This window comes from Stomoxys calcitrans, chromosome 1 (genome assembly GCF_963082655.1).
Source record: "Stomoxys calcitrans chromosome 1, idStoCalc2.1, whole genome shotgun sequence".
Lineage (NCBI taxonomy): Eukaryota > Metazoa > Arthropoda > Insecta > Diptera > Muscidae > Stomoxys > Stomoxys calcitrans.
The window spans coordinates 45,506,468-45,520,967 of NC_081552.1; the positions used below are offsets into that span (position 1 = coordinate 45,506,468).

Here is a 14,500-nt window from a genome sequence, read left to right on the forward strand (position 1 = left end):
AATCGGACTATATTTAGATATAGAGCGGTCTGCTGATTTAGGGTCTTAAGCCCATACAAGCAGCAATTATTATACCATTTAGCTGAAATTTTAAATAGTGAGTTGACTCAAACTCACCTCCCTATATTTGACTCAAATCTATATTCAGATCAGTCTATATTCAGATATAGCTGTCATATAGAGCGATCTGCCGAAAAAGGGTCTTGAGCTCATAATATCTGCATTTATAACCCGACTTCGATGAAACTTGAAGCAGTGAATTATTTTAAGTCTTTTGTCATCACACCTAAATGAGGTTAATTCGTAGTATTTTTAGATGCAGCTGCCGTATAAATTGATTTGCCGATTGAGGGTCTTAAGCCCATGAAACCGCAATTATCATCTGATTTCGTTGAAATTTTAAACAATGAGTTTATAAAAGCCTCCCATTATTCGAATGAATTATGGTTCAGATCGGTCTTTATTCAGATAAGGCTGCCATACAGCCGAATCTGCCGATTAAGGGACATAAGCCCATAAAAGCTGTATTTATTACCCGATTTCGCTGGAATTTGACACAGTGACTTGTATAAAGCCTTCCTTCATCCGACCAGTATATGGTCCAGAGCGAACAATATTTAGATATAGCTGCTAAATACACCAGTCCGGCAATTTAGGGCATCATCCCATAAAAGCGGATTTGTTGTTCGATTTCGTTGCGAACAACTGCGACTAGTAAAGGGTGATTTTTTGAGGTTAGGATTTTCATGCATTAGTATTTGACAGATCACGTGGGATTTCAGACATGGCGTCAAAGAGAAAGATGCTCAGTATGCTTTGACATTTCATCATGAATAGACTTACTAACGAGCAACGCTTGCAAATCATTGAATTTTATTACCAAAATCAGTGTTCGGTTCGAAATGTGTTCATTCACCGTAACGTTGCGTCCAACAGCATCTTTGAAAAAATACGGTCCAATGATTCCACCAGCGTACAAACCACACCAAACAGTGCATTTTTCGGGATGCATGGGCAGTTCTTGAACGGCTTCTGGTTGCTCTTCACTCCAAGTGCGGCAATTTTGCTTATTTACGTAGCCATTCAACCAGAAATGAGCCTCATCGCTGAACGGTGAATGAACACATTTCGAACCGAACACTGATTTTGGTAATAAAATTCAATGATTTGCAAGCGTTGCTCGTTAGTAAGTCTATTCATGATGAAATGTCAAAGCATATTGAGCATCTTTCTCTTTGACACCATGTCTGAAATCCCACGTGATCTGTCAAATACTAATGCATGAAAATCCTAACCTCAAAAAAATCACCCTTTATAAGAGTTTTCGGGACCTGAATGAAATTTGATCCATGACAGCCCTCATTTCCATATTTCTATGGATGTAATATCATCATCCATTATAAAAATGGATGATGATGGTGGTGGGTATCCAAAATTCGGCACGGCCACATTTTTATTTGTTTTTCTTTAAATCTTTTTTTTCGAAACACTCTTTAATTTGAACCTCAATTCATTCTCCTAGCCCTTTCTATTCGCTCTCTACAAACATGTACTATTTCGCACCTTATGGTACTTCTTAGTACCTTAACGTACGAATATCATCAAATCTCGTCTTATCCCGTGCCTATGACCTGAAACCAACGTTCGAGCAATATTTCATGATGCTAGCTTGGGCCGTTCGGTCTGGGCCATGATCAGTCAGTTAGGAGTCAGTCAGCCACGCGTCTCTTTTATATATACTGAGATTTTCAATTATATCTTAACTGGAGTTTTTTATTACTATGTTGAAATTTTTTGGTTTTAAATTTTAAGCTTAACATTTTTATACCCACCACCATAGGATGGGGGTATAATAATCCAGTCATTCCGTTTGTAACACCTCGAAATATTCGTCTAAGATCCCATAAAGTATATATATTCCTGATCGTCTCGACATTCTGAGTCGATCTAGCCATGTCCGTCCGTCCATCTGTCGAAATCACGATACCGGTCGAACGCGTATTGGACTTAGTATTGATGTAGGTCGTTGGGTTGGTTGCAAATTAGCCATATCGGTTCAGATTTAAATATAGCTCCCATATAAACCGATCTCCCGATTTGACTTCATGAGCCTCTGGCAGTTTTTGTCCGATTTAGCTACAATTTTGCGCATAGTGTTCTGTTCTAAGTAAAGTCTAAATAGGTCTACAACCTGGTGTAGCTTCCATATTAACCGATCTGCCGATTTTGTCCAATTTGACTGAAATTTTGCATGCGAAGTTCTGTTATGAATTCCAACAACTGTGCCAATTACGACTATTCAAATCAGACTATAACCCCATAGAGCTCCCATATAAACCGGTCTCTCGATTATCCTTGTTCAGTTCCAAGAAGCTTTAATGTTTGTTTGCTGATATAGCATCAATTAAATTTTATCGTCCTGTATCGAAATTTAAATCATCAAATGAAAGAAACCAAGAACATTAAACCTTCGCCGATACACATTTGAATTTCAATGAAATGCCTTCACTTTCTGATATGAACAAAAAATATTCGAAAATATAATTCCCCAAAAAATGGTCGTGCAATTTGCTTCTAGCAAAGTAAAAACACAACCAGTGAACCTAAATGTTAAAGGATTCTAATGACCATTTCCTAGTTACGTACGTTTGACGGTAGCGATGTGTCCAACATCTATGACTTTTTGTTATCCTTCATGAAATGTGTGAAGTCACACAACTAACGATGCGCTATTATTGTTATATGCTAATGGCCTAAAGGAAGCCACGAACGAATTCATTTGCTGCATTCCAATTAAAAACAAGTAAAAGCGTGCCAAGTTCGGCCGGGCCGACTTTTATATACCCTCCACTATGGATCGCATTTGTCGAGTTCTTTGCGGGGTATCTCTTTTTAGGCAAACATAGGATAATGGAAAAGAATTGTTATGCTATTGGAGATATATTAAGTAATAGTCCGATTCGGACCATAAGGAAATTGAATGAAAGAAAGACCATAGTAGAAGTCATTGGGTAATATTTCAGTCCATTCGTATAAGAATTGCCCCTTGTAGGGGCTCAAGAAACATATTCGGGAGATCGGTTTATATGGGAGCTGTATCAGGCTATAGATCGACTGAGACCATATTAGACACGTATGCTGAAAGTCATGGGAGAAGTCGTTGTACAAAATTTCAGCAAAATCGGATAAGAATTGCGCCCTCTAGAGGCTTTAGTCAAGATCCCAGATAGGTTTACGTGTCAGCTATATCAGGTTATGAATCGATTTACACCACATTTGGCACAGTTGTTGGAGGTCATAACAAATAACTTCATGCAAATTTTCAGCCAAATCGGATGAGAATTGCGCCCTCTATTGGCTCATAAAGTCAAGATCCATGATCGGTATATATGGCAGCTATATCAGGTTATGGACCGATTTCAACCATACCAACCATACCAATAGTTGTTGGAAGTCATAACAAAACATATCATGCTAAATTTCAGCCAAATCGGATGAGAGGCCTACGATGTCAAGATCCCAGATTGGTTTATATGGCAGCTATATCAGGTTATGAACCGATTTGAACCGTACTTAGCACAGTTGTTGGAAGTGATACCAAAACACCACGTGCAAAATCTCAGCCAAATCGGATAATATGCTCGAAAAGTCAAGACCCAAGATCGGTTTATATGGCAGCGATATAAAAACATGGACCGATTTGGCCCATTTACAATCCCAACCGACCTACACTAATAAGAAGTATTTGTGCAAAATTTCAAGCGGCTAGCTCTACTCCTTCGAAAGTTAGCGTGCTTTCTGCAGACGGACGGACAGACGGACGGACATGACCAAATTGACTTAAAATGTCATGACGATCAAGAATATATATACTTTATGGGGTCTTAGACGCATATTTCAAGGTGTTACAAACGGAATGACGAAGTTAGTATTCCAACCATCCTATGGTGGAGGGTATAAAAAGGAGTCCCAAAAACAAATTTGCATATGAATCGATGTGAATTAATGGCAATTTGTATGTATGAATTGATCTTTAATATTTGAAAGTTTTAGGGTTTTATGCCAAAGAATGGACAGTTTTGGAAAACGAGCTGAGAATTTGATGATTTTCTTGAGCTTTTGGGGTTTTATGAAAAAAGGGGTTAATTTGTTTTAAATTAAGTGGGTGATTTGGTTAGAACTCCTGAAGATTCCTTGGGGATGACCGTTAGAAAAAAGGACAAAGTTTGAAGGTGTTTTTGTGCAAAGTGTGCATAATTTATAAGGGTTTCATTTGAGGTTGCGCTCAAAGGTGAGTGGTAAATAAAATTATTATGGTCATTTAAGCTAATGGCTTAGAGCAAGTTTCCCTTTTTGGGTTTTTTTATGCTTTACCACACCATGATGTTATGTCTTGTTCTGGGGCATTTACTTTTAAATGGTTTGGTGTGAATAACTTTTTGGGGGGATTAAATGACATTTAAGCTAAAGCAATTTGAAATGCTATTCATTGAAATAAAATGACTTGAATTGAATGTTAAGTAATTTAGCTTACGGCCTATTGGGAAGCAAGGTAAGTGTTACTGGACACGTCTACAGGTCGCGGATAGTGGACGGCCCAGTAGACATGCTGCGAATCAAATAAGCAGTCGCGGGCAACTTAGCGGGTTCTGGGGGAGAGACTCGGGGGCCTCCACACTGAAAGGGCATCAAATGTCCAATGAAGCCAATGATCCCTGAATGGACGTGACGAGTATTTGGTGCCATCTCATAACCAATGTCAAAATATAGCCGGGTTGGCGGCTTTAAAGTGGCAACCCCACTATCACCCTTGGATACAGCGGACCAATCATTCGCTTATCTTTAATTTGCGATACAAGAAACTAATACAGGAAGAAAATATTGGGTTGCCCAAAAAGTAATTGCGGATTTTTTAAAAGAAAGTATTTAAATGCATTTTTAATAAAACTTAGAATGGACTTTAATCAAATATACTTTTTTTATACTTTTTTTCTAAAGCAAGCTAAAAGAAGCAGCTGATAACTGACAGAAGAAAGAATGCAATTACAGAGTCACAAGCTGTGAAAAAATTTGTCAACGCCGACTATATGAAAAGTCCGCAATTACTTTTTGGGCAACCCAATATGAAACACAGCCTCCATCTTCGACGACCCTTGGCACACGAAAAAGGACAAAAATTGGACAATGGAATGTCAGAACGCTAAGAAAACCGACTAGGCGGGCTCAAGTGGAGGAACAAATGAAGAATTTGGATATTGGAACATCCGCAAAAGGAAATCTAATACTCTATCCCGGAAAGGAAACTCAACATACAAGTGGTGTGGTCTTAATATATACTAGCTCACCCAGGCACGCTCCGCTGTGCCCTCATTTACAATGTCAGAAACAAAAGTTTCCTTAAATTTGTGATCCAAACTTCTGGGGTTCACGGTTGCTTCTTGGCTTTAAAGGTTTGTGTACAATATTGCAAAAAAGTTACACTCAGAGAAATTTGTTAGTAAAATCAACAAAAAAATTTTGGAGTAACAACAGATAGTCTGCTGAAAATGGAAAAGCAACAATTTTTTTTGCAAAACGGCAAACATTTTCTGTTAAATGCCATAAATACTTTGAGAAGCTGTATATTTTTAATTTTTTGAGTTTCAAAACTCAATTTCATCAAATTTTCTAAAACAAAATATCTAGTAAAGCCATATTTAAACTTTTAACCCATGAATGTACGTCTAAAACTGTCACAAATGTACATAAATGTTAGGAAATGCGTTAACTATTGTCTAGAAGTTCAAAAAGTCGAAAATGTTTCCTGCAATGTTAAAAAAATTTATTATAAAATCAGCAAAGAGTATTTGCTGATATCAAAAAACTTATTTCTCTGGGCTAAAGACTAAATATTTTCAAGCCTTCGTAGGTTCTTTGGGTTTACATGCTTATCATTTTTTATGGCTAATCGTGTCGATTTCTGCTTATACTTGATCTAAAATGTTTATGTCCTTAGTTCTAAATGTGAGCGCCCCGGTAGCCGAGTTGGTAGCATGCTCGGATTAGAAGTGAGAGGGTCATGGGTTCAATTCCAAGCAGAGGCCTTGGTCTGTCGCTACTTTGGTAACACAATGGACTTAAAATTGTCTAAGTGAGTCCAAAAAGGACTGTCACTCTCACCTAACCTACTTCGAAATGTCGTTAATGGAAACTAAAGTGTTATAATCGGTTTAAAGGAATATTTATAAGTATTTTAAGGATTTAAGTGGGTGATCAGATATTTGACTTTATACGGCCAATGTCAGAACCGTATTTTACTCCTAAAACCCTTTTATTTGATACCAAGATAGATAGCCATTGAGATACTTGGCCCAAAAAGTTGGATATCAAATTCGTACACTGCTCTGTTGAGTTTGAAGCCCGTATTGTCATAATTAGGTTACACGTCCCTTAAGCCCTTATGGGTTTAGGCTCTATTAAGGATGAATCCATATTTTAATATTTGGTTGATACCATACTTCGAAAATCCTCGCAATTGAGTTCTACATTATCATGATCGTTGGTTTTAAAGGTTGGGATGACCCCAAGCCCATGACGCCATATTTTTGTCAGACGCGCTATACCTTCCATTTGAAACACCACATTGCTTTGATCACGCCTTTCGTCGCATTACCTCAAACAACCACAAAGCGGAAATGTACTTGTTAAGTATATTCGTGGAAAGGCGACCTACCCCATATCCCGCTTTTTCCATCATAGAATAATTGTCCACTGTGAACATTTGAAGAAAATAGATTACGTCGCCTATATAGACATACGAAGAAAAAGAAATTTATTTTTATACCCACCACCATAGGATGGGATATACTAATCTAGTTATTCGGTTTGTAACACCTCGAAATATTGATCTAGGACCTCAAAAAGTATATATATTCTTGATAATCTTGACATGCTGAGTCGATCTAGCCATGTCCGTCCGTCTGTCGAAATCACGATTGTGGTCGATCGCGTAAAGCTAGCCGCTTGAAATTTTGCACAGATAATTAATATTAATCTTTGAGGATTGCAAATGAGCCATAACGGTTCAGATTTAGATGTAGCTCCCATATCAACCGATCTACGATTTGACTTCTTGAGTCCTGGTAGACGCCATTTTTTTCTAATACCCCATAAAGAATATTTATAATTGATCGTCTCGACATTCTGAGTCGATCTAGCCATGTCCGTCCATCCGTCCGTCCGCCTGTAGAAATCATGATAGCAGTCGAACGCATAAAGCTAACCGCTTGAAATTTTGCACAAGTACTAAATATTGATGTAGGTCGTGGGGGATTGCAATTGGGTCATATCGGTTCAGATTTTGATATAGCTCCCATGTAAACTGACCACCCGATTTGATTTCTTGAATCCCTGGAAGCCTCAATTCTTGTCCGATTAAGCTGAAATTTTGCACATTGTGTTTTGGTATGACTTTTAACAACTGTGCTAAGTACGGTCTAAATCGGTTTATAACCTGATATAGCTCCTATATAAACCGATCTCCCGTTTTGACTTCTTGAGCCCCTGGAAGCCCCAATTCTTGTCCGATTAAGATGAAATTTTGCACATTGTGTTTTGGTATGACTTTTAACAACTGTGCCAGTAACGTCCAAATCGGCCAAGAACCTGACGTAGACCCCATACTAACCGATTTCCGGATTTTACCATTTGAGCCCCTGGAAACTTCAATTTCATCCGATTTGGTTGAAATTTTGGACAAAGTGTTCTGTTATGATTTCCAGCAACTGTGGATTACGGTCTAAATCGGTCCATAACCTGATATAGCTGCCTCATAAACCGATCGTGGGTCGTGACTTCTTGAGACACTAGAGGGCGCAATTCTTATCCGATTGGAATGAAATTTGGCAAGGCGTGTTTTGTTATGATATCCCACAACTGTGCCAAGTATGGTTCAAATCGGTCCATAACCTGATATAGCTGTCATATAAACCGATCTGGGATCTTGACTTCTTGAGCCTCTAGATGTCCCAATTATTATCCGATTTGCCTAAAATTTTGTACGACGGATCCTCTCATAACCATCAACATACGTGTTTATTATGGTCTGTATCGGTCTATAGCCCGATATAGCTCCCTTATAAATCGATCTCTCTATTTTACTTCTTGAGCCCCCAAAGGGTGCAATTCTTATTCGAATTGGCTGACATTCTACACAGGTCTCCAACATATTATTCAATTATGGTACAAACCGGACCATATCTTGATATCGCTCTAATAGCAGAGCAAATCTTTTCCTATATCCTTTTTTGCCTAAGAAGAGATGCCGGGAAAAGAACACGACAAAAGCGATCCATAGTGGAGGGTATATAAGATTCGGCCCGGCCGAACTTCGCACGCTTTTTCTTGTTTAATATAGCAACCATCAAATGTAACAAAACATTTATTCAGAAACCTGACTACTAAGAAATTTTCAGAAATTTTTTCGTTAGAGTTTTGGGATATAAAAATTTCCGACTTTCGTCTTTTAATTGGTTTCAGTTGTCCACTTTACGCCCATACAAATTTCATTATAATACCTCTTTCCTAACTTGAGCTAGAATTTTTCAAAGACAGCACTGTTTTTGGGTATTTTTCGTCGTTAATGGGTTAAAGCAATTTTTCTAAAACCGAATTGCAATATAATTATTTCAGAAGATAAAATTTTTGTGATTGTGATTAAAGCCAAAATTTTTCTGACATTCTCTTGCCAACAGTTGTTCCGAAAGACCAAAATTCAACAAAAAATTTTCTAGTTTTTCTTAATTCTAGTTTCGTTGTTTTAATTGAAATTTAATATGTAGAAAAATATTAGTTAAAAAATGTCTTTAAGTAAAATATTTTGCATGTTACTCTAAGGATTTTTTTCAAAGAATACTTAGTAATATTGTATATTATATATATATATATATATATATATATATATATATATATATATATATATATATATATATATATATATAAAGGGTGATTTTTTTGAGGTTAGGATTTTCATGCATTAGTATTTGACAGATCACGTGGGATTTCAGACATGGTGTCAAAGAGAAAGATGCTCAGTATGCTTTGACATTTCATCATGAATAGACTTACTAACGAGCAACGCTTGCAAATCATTGAATTTTATTACCAAAATCAGTGTTCGGTTCGAAATGTGTTCATTCACCGTTCAGCGATGAGGCTCATTTCTGGTTGAATGGCTACGTAAATAAGCAAAATTGCCGCATTTGGAGTGAAGAGCAACCAGAAGCCGTTCAAGAACTGCCCATGCATCCCGAAAAATGCACTGTTTGGTGTGGTTTGTACGCTGGTGGAATCATTGGACCGTATTTTTTCAAAGATGCTGTTGGACGCAACGTTACGGTGAATGAACACATTTCGAACCGAACACTGATTTTGGTAATAAAATTCAATGATTTGCAAGCGTTGCTCGTTAGTAAGTCTATTCATGATGAAATGTCAAAGCATACTGAGCATCTTTCTCTTTGACACCATGTCTGAAATCCCACGTGATCTGTCAAATACTAATGCATGAAAATCCTAACCTCAAAAAAATCACCCTTTATATATATATATATATATATATATATATATATATATATTGCATGTTTACGATTACTTTTTTGAAAAACTTCAAAAATATCACTGATAACATATCACTTACATTAAAGTGTTATCATCAATAATGGTAATGCCCTTATGAATGAAATCAGAGAGTCTTTTTGCTTCAAAATCTATTATCTACAAAAATTAATAGTAAACAAGTAAAAGCGTGCTAAGTTCGGCCGGGCCTAATTTTATATACCCTCCACCATGGATCGCATTTGTCGAGTTCTTTTCCCGGCATCTCATCTCAGGCAAAAAGGATATAAGAAAAGATTTGCTCTGCTATTAGAGCGATATCAAGATATGGTCCGGTTTGGACCACAATTAAATTATATGTTGGAGACCTGTGTAAAATGTCAGCCAATTCGAATAAGAATTGCGCCCTTTGGGGGCTCAAGAAGTAAAATAGAGAGATCGATTTATATGGGAGCTGTATCAGGCTATAGACCGATTCAGACCATTGTAAACACGTATGTTGATGGTCATAAGAGAATCCGTCGTACAAAATTTCAGGCAAATCGGATAATAATTGCGACCTCTAGAGGCTCAAGAAGTCAAGATCCCAGATCGGTTTATATGGCAGCTATATCAGGTTATGAACCGATTTGGACCTTATTTGGCACTGTTGTTGAAAGCAAGAAAAAAAAAAACCTCTTGCAAAATTTCAGCCAAATCGGATAGGAATTGCGACCTCTAGAAGCTCAAGAAGTCAAGTCACCAGATCTGTTTATATGACAGCTATATCAGGTTATGAACCGATTTGAACCAAACTTGAAACAGTTGGTGGATATCATAACAAAATACGTCGCGCAAAATTTCATTCCAATCGGATAAGAATTGCGCACTCTAGAGGCTCAAGAAGTCAAGACCCAAGATCGGTTTATATGGCAGCTATATCAGGTTATGAACCGATTTGAACCATACATGGCACAGTTGTTGGATATTATAACAAAACATGTCGTGCAAAATTTCATGCCAATCGGATAAGAATTGCGAACTCTAGAAGCTCAAGAAATCAAGACCCAAGATCGGTTTATATGGCAGCTATATCAAAACATGGACCGATATGGCCCATTTACAATAGCAACTGACCTACGCTAATATGAAGTATTTGTGCAAAATTTCAAGCGGCTAGCTTTACTCTTTCGGAAGTTAGGGTGCTTTCGACAGACAGACGGACGGACGGAAGGAAGGACGGACGGACGGAAGGAAGGACGGACGGACGGACGGACGGACATGGCTAGATCGACATAAAATGTCACGACGAACAAAAATACAAATCAAAAACACAAAAACAAAATATTTCATTCGGAGGGCCTGCCGATACATACAGAAAATGCAACAAACACTGTCTACAACGAACAACAACATCAACATGAACAACTTCTTTCAACACACAAAATGTAAGTACAACACAGAAACGACCTTTGTACTCAAACAATACTGCCGATCAATAACAAAGCTTGCGAAACTGACAGAGAGAAGCAATTTTCTCCTAACATGCAGAAAGTCAAATGTAACACCAACACACTTACACAATCAAACAAAGAACATCACCAACTTATTCCGACTGACAACAACAAAAACAGAAACAGAGAAGATACTCGCAAAACTAAACTCAAAGCTACTCAATGTAGAAATAAGAGAAACGCACATACATATAAAACAAACAAAACAAGGGATAGCAAAGATAGAGGGAGATATAAGCAATACACTGAACGAAACGGAACTCTCAATTTTCAAGAATGGACAATGGGATAGATATAAGAATATAAAAACTAGGACAAAGGAAATACACTCAGCGAAATTAAATAAAATAAGATCGGATAAATTCTCGAAACATAATCTACGGTTCAATGACAATTGGTTTGTCAATAAAACAGAAGTAACATTTCCGACAGAGTGTAAATGGCTACTATCTATGGGGTCAAAATTTGCACTCCCAGTCAACAAAGACAATTTTGCACCAGTTCCACTTATCGCGGACATTGAACAGTGGGTGCAGAATATAGATGACGTCCGGGAGAAAGAAACAGCTAGGTCCAAAATAGCTAATAGAATTACGAATTTTAAGCGAAGCATGAGAAATGATGACAGAGAGAAATTCATATTAGGAATCTATGAAGAAACAAAGGAGATAATTGATGCAAACAGAGACACGATTATGGTCACAACTGCAGACAAGGGGAACAAAACAGTAGTCATGTCAAAGAAGGAATATCACCAGAAGATGAACCAATTACTTGCGGATAAAACAACCTATAGACCAATCGACGTGGATCCTACGGAGAAACTCCAAAAAGTTAACAATAAAATTATCATGGAACTATTCAAAAGTAAACATATAACAAAATGGGAAAAAACTAAATTAGACAGCATTTCACCGCAATCGCCAGAACTATACGGACTGCCGAAAATTCATAAGGATGGCACTCCCCTCCGGCCTATATCTTCGTCAATGAACGTCCCCTGCTATGCTCTTTCGAAACACATTGGAAACATACTAAAAACTATAATTTCGACGGAATACAATGTTAAAAACTCTCTAGAACTGAAACAACAACTCGGATCTATCACTTTGGATAAAGATGACATTATCGTCTCCTTCGACGTGGTATCGTTATTTACTAACATACCGATATATCTAGCCATTAAGAAAATTATGGATAAATGGGATACACTTCGGGTTAATACCACCATTCCAAGACAGACATTCCTCAAAATTCTCAATTTCTGCCTGAAAGATAACAATTACTTCACGTATGCTGGAAAACTTTACCAACAAACTTATGGTATGCCAATGGGGAACCCACTCTCACCAACGATTGCGGATATTGTACTTGACACCCTTTTGGACGACGTAATGGACGAACTGCAGAGTATGAACATAACGGTAAAATTTATAGTGAAGTATGTAGACGACCTGTTCGCGGTGATAAACAAAAAAGATGAAACAACGATAATGAAATTAATGAACGCGTATCACAACAAATTAAAATTTACGATAGAAAAGGAAACTCGTGCAGAGTTACCGTTCCTGGATATGAAGATAATAAGAAATGAAAATACGTTAATAACAAACTGGTACGCGAAACCAACAGCATCGGGAAGAATGATTAATTATAACTCTACGCAACCACACAGCACGAAAATTAATACGGCCAAGAACTTCATCCACAAAGTTCTACTGTTAAGCGATGAACGTTTCAAAGCAGACAACATAAATAAAATACAACAAATTTTGAAACAGAACAATTATCCAATGGCATTAATAAATAATTTAATTCGCGACGTCACCAACGGATCCAAACGACCCCATGAAGAAAAAGCATCAACGACGAAAAAATTTTACAGTGTACCGTACATCCCTAAGCTTACCGACCGCGCATCTTTGGGAAATATCATACTTGACGAAAACTCAACAACAGCATATAAATCAAACAAAACTCTAAACCAAATATTCAAGAAAAAAGGAACAACAACCAAAACAGACAAACTCAAACTAAGCAACGTCGTATACGAAATTACGTGTGATGGAGATCAACAAGAAAAATGCAACAAAAAATATGTGGGAACCACCAGACGCACACTAGGCACTAGGTTGGCTGAGCACGAAGCCGACATAAGAAAAGGGAGACAATCGACAGCACTAGCACAACATATAAAAGAGAGCGGACATGCGGCAAACTTTAAGACAGTAAGAGTACTTGACAGAGAGAAAATAGAGAACAAGCGATACACATTAGAGAGCCTACGGATTCAACAAAGACTTAAAGAGTCGATAAACACCAAAGAAGACAAAGACAACACTAAGCTGCAGTATTCCATTGCAATAACTTGAAAACGACTGTTCTGTGATATTAGTAATAAGTTTAGACTTTATATACTTCCCTCAAAGTGCAATTATTTATATTATTATATTTTCTGTGTCGTGGTGTCCAGTTTTTATAGTAATATAAGTAATTCAACGAAGATGTAAAATTAATCGTAAGTCTAAATGAAAAAACTAAGCAATACAAAACATATACTTTATACAAGAATACTTTAAACAGGAACTTCAATAAACTCTGTCCTGATGAAGTTGGAAAAAATAACCAACGAAACGTCGAGAGAAAAAATGAAAACGATTTGTTTTATTTAAAAAATCCTCAACCTGACCAAAAAAGCCCATCAACAAAACAAAAAAACATTAAATATTCACATTGGTCATCAAAAACACAAAAACAAAATATATATACTTTACGGGGTCTCAGACGAATATTTCGAGTAGTTACAATCAGAATGACGAAATTAGTATACTCCCCATCCTATGGTGGAGGGTATAAAAAATTATAAAGCAAAAAACGGTAGGCTATAAAGTAAATGAAGACTTTGCATACCGACCAACTAAATACTTATGCATTTAAAAACCAAATTGACCAAAATAGTGTTTCATGATAGTCTTTGAATTTTCGCCCAACATATATTTATAAGCTTAAAAAAAAATGCCCACAATATTGCCGTTAAAGGATTTTTTTATTACTAAATCGCAAGATGATTACCCCTGGCAAATGATTATGTTCAATTTTTTTTTTCCTTATTATCCCCTACATTACCACAAGGAAATCCCCAAGGATATTTGCTTTGAAGGATTCAACAACAAAACCATCAACTGCCTTACATTGGCAAATGCCCAAATAAAATACTTTCTATGTTTCATAAATCTTCTTCGAAAAGGTAGAGAGAAAGAAAGACTCCAATAAAATATTTGTTTTTTGATCTTTGATCTGAACATAAAAATTTCCATCAACATAACCATCATCATTTGCATTACCATCACTTCCCTTGCACTCCATCACATCTTCATTGTCATCGTCGATGACAGCATATTCCGTTTTGTCTC

The 14,500-nt window shown here is 36.9% G+C and overlaps 1 protein-coding gene across 1 annotated transcript; it reads left to right on the forward strand.

Annotated features, from left to right (window-relative positions):
* Positions 1-11,698: 11,698 nt before the first annotated feature.
* Positions 11,699-13,459, forward strand: LOC131995813 (uncharacterized). The gene has a single exon (XM_059364947.1). It carries the CDS (start codon positions 11,699-11,701, stop codon positions 13,457-13,459), a length of 1,761 nt encoding a protein of 586 aa, XP_059220930.1.
* Positions 13,460-14,500: the final 1,041 nt, after the last annotated feature.

Excerpts from the sequence above, each read along its gene's own strand:
- LOC131995813 (XM_059364947.1), top strand. The coding sequence starts at position 11,699 with ATGAGAAATGATGACAGAGAGAAATTCATATTAGGAATCTATGAAGAA.